At 40.8% G+C, this 4619-nt stretch overlaps 1 protein-coding gene across 1 annotated transcript; it reads right to left on the bottom strand.

Moving 5' to 3' along the window:
• Positions 1 to 619: 619 nt before the first annotated feature.
• cunh1orf52 (chromosome unknown C1orf52 homolog) lies at positions 620 to 4124 on the bottom strand. The gene is made up of 3 exons (XM_076088376.1): positions 3667 to 4124; positions 2066 to 2276; positions 620 to 1897 (listed from the first exon to the last, which is right to left on the bottom strand). Exons 1-3 carry the CDS (start codon positions 3964 to 3966, stop codon positions 1746 to 1748), a joined length of 663 nt encoding a protein of 220 aa, XP_075944491.1. The 5' UTR covers positions 3967 to 4124; the 3' UTR covers positions 620 to 1745.
• Positions 4125 to 4619: the final 495 nt, after the last annotated feature.

Below are 4619 nucleotides of genomic sequence, written 5' to 3'. Positions count from 1 at the left end.
TTAGAACTTTGCTTTCCACTGAATGTGACCAAGGGGGGGGGGGGGTTCTGTTAGAGATGTGACGATTTCAGATTTGATCACGCATCACTATAAAGACTCTCACATTGATCATTATCGGGATGATCGTGAATATTCTTTCAAGTGACTTGGAAAGGCTGTCGAGCTTTTTTAAAATGTATCTTTTAATCATGGCCGACCGCATGATTTATGATTACCTTATTTAAGATTGTTTGGTTCCCTAAAAAAAAAAGCATTGTGTGTCCTCTGTGTGATGGAATACAAATATTTGTTTCTCAACAAAATGTAAAGTAAAGTGATTCCAGTATGTTTGAGCATAATTTAACGATGAAGTGCAGGTCGGCCAAGATAATCGTGACATGAAATATTAATATTATCCCATGCCCACTTTCTGTAGCACTTTCGGAAATTGTGTCTTAATTAAGTCATTTTCAAATGACTGAACAGCGTTCTCCAGTAAAATACCGTATATGACCAAGTGGTTTATGATGAACACTAAAAACAATTTATAGAATGATCTGCAGACGACCAGTTTACACTGATGAGCAGATTTGCGGGCAGAAACAGAAGGTCCATAAAACAGAACAACATTCCAAAAACATTTTGATACTAAACATGCAAGACGTTTTATTTCACACAGGTGTAAAGTGTTGCGTAATACAAGGTACATGAGACTGAACGGTCTGTATGCATCGAGTATCTCAAGAGAACTGAGATGAGACTAACTTCCAAAGTGAAGATCAGAACTCCCCTCCTGACAAACAGCATGGACCCCTTCTTGTAGTTTGGGTGCCCAATGTTCACAGTCAAAGTGAAGCAGACTTCACTACAAACATGGAGGGAGCGTTTCCTAGTGTAGCTTAAGGGCGACATCTAGTGCTCATAAGCAGGAAGAACAAGCAGTTTAAAAAAAATGTAATTTCAACAGATTCACAGCCATTTTAATCACTTTTTTTTTTTTTTTATAGGAAAGTCACTGTATTAACACAACACACACACATATATCTCATATGTCAGTGGTGATTAGATATTTTATACAACACAAGACAAACACAGACAAAGAAAAGCACCACAGCTGGACTTCACTGTTATTTCAGCTCGTTAAATTAAAGCAAACAAGAGGCAAAGCCACCTAACCACGTTTATGTTCAATGTGTCACAGCAGGCTAAACCCTGTTTTTTTTAAAGTTAAACCACTTGGCCTTCATCATTACGATAACATTTATATTCACCGGCTTCTTTGCAAAGACTCAAACAAGAGCAATCTGGCAGGTTTAAACTCTCACTCCGCCTTGTCGTCTCTAGACGACATATTGGGAAGTAAAGCGAAGGTGATGCCCAGTACACGTTGTAAAGCTGTGTCTCGGGATATCCCTCATCCCCGTGAAGACAGCTGGTGGGTAAAATCAAAGAGGGATGATGACCAAAACTATGCAAAATACAACTCAGACTATAAAACACTTGGATTTTCATTATACTTGGGAAAACAGTCCGTGGAGATTTACCGGAACCTGAGTTCTTAAAACGTTAACGGTGGGACTGTTAAAGTCCTTTAATAACAAAACAAACACTATAATATTGCAAATGATGTCAACACGTAGGTGAAATGTCTATTTATGTTTTGCAGCATACCACCTACTTGACCACTGTGCTTATATCTTTGAGCGTTTTCAGCCGACATAAAATATTTAAATTAAAAAACAGATTGTTGCAGGAGAGTTTGGGCCTCAATCGATATTTTGCCTGAGGATCCTTTTCTCCTCCTCTACGAAATTCTTGTCTGAGGTCGCTTGTCCCATGTCCCTCTTCCTCTTCTCCTTCTGCTGGAAGGTCTCCACCCGACGTTTCTTGGCGGACAGGTCGAGCTCTGATTCCTCATCTGATCACCAGGAGAGTGGTGGTGGTGGTTGGTTTAGGGATTTTGGGGGTTGGATGGAGAGCGTGAAATAATGAATTTTTGAATTACTCAACAGCATGCCACTCAAACATATCAATAGGCACTATTTCCATGTAGGTTCAAAGTGGAGCATTGCATTTCAGGACTAACCTGATTCAGGGAGTTCCTCCTCTGTGGGTAAGAACCGGGCATTGCCAGCGAACGGCTGTGGTGCATCTTCCCCGTTGTCCTCGTACACATTGGACCACTTTATTGCCATGTCCATGCCTGGGGGAGGTCCCTTCTTCTTCTCTGGCTCTACAGTGTAGCTCTCAGGAGGGGGCACGGCGTTTGACTTCCACGGCTTAAACTCTCTGGCAGGCTTCAGGTAGCACAGAAGAACAGGGTGTAAACTGGCTTAGAGGAGGTAACAAAGGAAAAGTCTGTAATATTTACTAAACTAGACACATAAAAGGCTCCAAAGAATGAGCTTTGAGTTTGTTTGAACTCTTTCCCCTACATAAAGAGAAGTTAAATATCGATAATAAAACCTGTACTGAGTATATCACATAAGTCACAGGTAGTCTGTCTACAAGAAGGCAACAATGTGCTGTGCTGGTCAAACATTGCTGAAACAATCAGTTAGTCAACTGACGTTATATCCAAAACAATTATGATTATCAACTCATAGCTCAAGTCACCTTTTAGGACAACAAAACGAAGAGACGTTTTAGCAAAAATGAAAGTATTTAGTTATTTTGTAAGAATAAAACTGCAGATAGTTTCCAGGAATTCTATTTTAACACGTCAAGCTAAAGGGACCAATAATGAATGAATGTTTTAATGACACAATACCTATCTTTTTTCCTCCAAGACTTTCTTGCTGACTTGCCCATATTAGTGAAAAATGCTGTTACAAATTATGCCAAATAGGTCTCATCTTGCGCACTCATTTAGTGTATAAGAAACTAATTTATTTTACATAAATATCAATGAAATCAACTATAAAATAGTGTTGCCCTTAACACCAATATGAAGACGTGTGTCTCATTCGTCCAGTCTTGTGGTATTGGTTTGGAATCAATGGGTCAACTTACATGGACTCCTATATTTTACTGCTGCACTTGCACTACTCCAGTCACGTCCCGTTTCTTCTTTATGTTCTTTATATATTAGCCGAATAGTGCTGCCGACACCAGATGAAACGGAGTAAGAAGCAGAGATGCTCACAAGTCAAGTCCTAACTCTCTTATGGTTGTAATGAATGCTCCATTGTTATCGTTCGTCTGCTGTTTACAGTCCTTGTGATGCACTACAGGAATGTACTACTGTTTGTGTTTTGTTGGTCATGTGTTTGTTGTGTTACAAATGGACAACAACTGAATTTTTTTTGTTGTGCATCCCTGTGAAGCACAATGACAATAAATGATCCTGGAATCCTTGAATCACCGGCTGCATGCCATCTAGTGTGCTTTGCACACTGCACAGCTACATCTAAGGGATTCAAACCGTGTACTTTATCATCACTCCTTTATATATTAGCATACAGTATGATCAGCATTGATTAGAGGATTGGTACAGGACCACGTTAAGCAGAATATCGCGATGTAATATGACAACTTTCCTAGTAAATACCAGTGTTGTGCCCATAGGAATAGATACAGACTCAGGTAACAGGAAGACGATGCTAGCATCATTAGGCGCGCGATGATAAGTGTAACCCTTTGTCAATGACGTAAGTTACGCATCGCTGTCCTAACTTGTGTTTTTACCTCTTCTGGAGCTTTGACCGTGAGACTCTCCCAGTCGATCTCCTTGTTCAGCGGGTTGTAGAGGAAAGCAGGCTTGGACACGGAGCCGAACAGCTCCTCCGGTTTGGGTAACGGGGCTCCACCGGCGGCTCGTTTGGTCCCGTGTTGGGAGGACTGGGCTCCGCTTCCCGTAGCGTCGGTCCCCGGTTTCTTCTTTCGACGTTCTCCCTCCTCGTCGGAGTCGCTGCCATCGCTGCTGTCGCTCAGATCGTCGTAGCTCGAAAAGAAACCTAGAGAGCTGGACTTCTTTTCTTCTGTCATGTCTGCAGCGGCTCGTAATGTTTCCAACGAGTAACAACCTGTTTCTGTAAAAAACAAATACAAATATGACTGTAAGGCTATTTCGGTTGGGTTCGGATTAGCACCTGTAAGCCCTACTCCATTTTGAATCAGCCTCCAAGAGAGTCGTAAAGTGTGTAAGTAGTGTCGTGGCGACTGTCGTAAAGCTATTTCATTAAAGGAGCAAGCCGAGTAAAAACCGTAAAAACAAAGTACTGTTGGCTTTGGACTTCATGTCATTTTGTCAACATGCAATCGACTTTTTTGGAAGAATAAACGTCTTTTTACCTTCTATTTATTTGCATGTGCTGTAGTAATTTATATCGTTGTAGTATTTTATCAGTAAACAGCCGCACAGTCGGTGTCAACTACAGATGTGAAACAACAAGATATATTACAGCGCTTTCACAAAACCTGGCAGTGAGACTTGGCGCTGCGGTCATGCTTCAGCTGTCGCCCAAATAGCCTCCAGATGTCACTGTTAAACTTATTCAAGTTGCATTGATGTCGAAATGCAATGAAATTAATTTTTATTTTTATTTTTGACACATGATATTTTAGCCTGGAACCTTTTTCTGACTGTGATTATGTGAGACATGTGGTCAGATTAGTGGGCTTGTAAACACATATACTAG

Source organism: Anarhichas minor, unplaced genomic scaffold (genome assembly GCF_050575085.1).
Source record: "Anarhichas minor isolate MPS153535 unplaced genomic scaffold, ASM5057508v1 ptg000010l, whole genome shotgun sequence".
NCBI classification, from domain to species: Eukaryota; Metazoa; Chordata; class Actinopteri; order Perciformes; family Anarhichadidae; genus Anarhichas; species Anarhichas minor.
Note: the sequence above shows the minus strand (reverse complement) of the source record. Positions and strands in the feature narration are given on the sequence as shown.

Excerpts from the sequence above, each read along its gene's own strand:
- cunh1orf52 (XM_076088376.1), bottom strand. The coding sequence starts at position 3,966 with ATGACAGAAGAAAAGAAGTCCAGCTCTCTAGGTTTCTTTTCGAGCTAC. Across the intron at positions 2,277-3,666 it reads CGGTCAAAGCTCCAGAAGAG|CCTGCCAGAGAGTTTAAGCC; the intron begins GTAAAAACACAA and ends TGCTACCTGAAG. Across the intron at positions 1,898-2,065 it reads GGAGGAACTCCCTGAATCAG|ATGAGGAATCAGAGCTCGAC; the intron begins GTTAGTCCTGAA and ends CCTGGTGATCAG.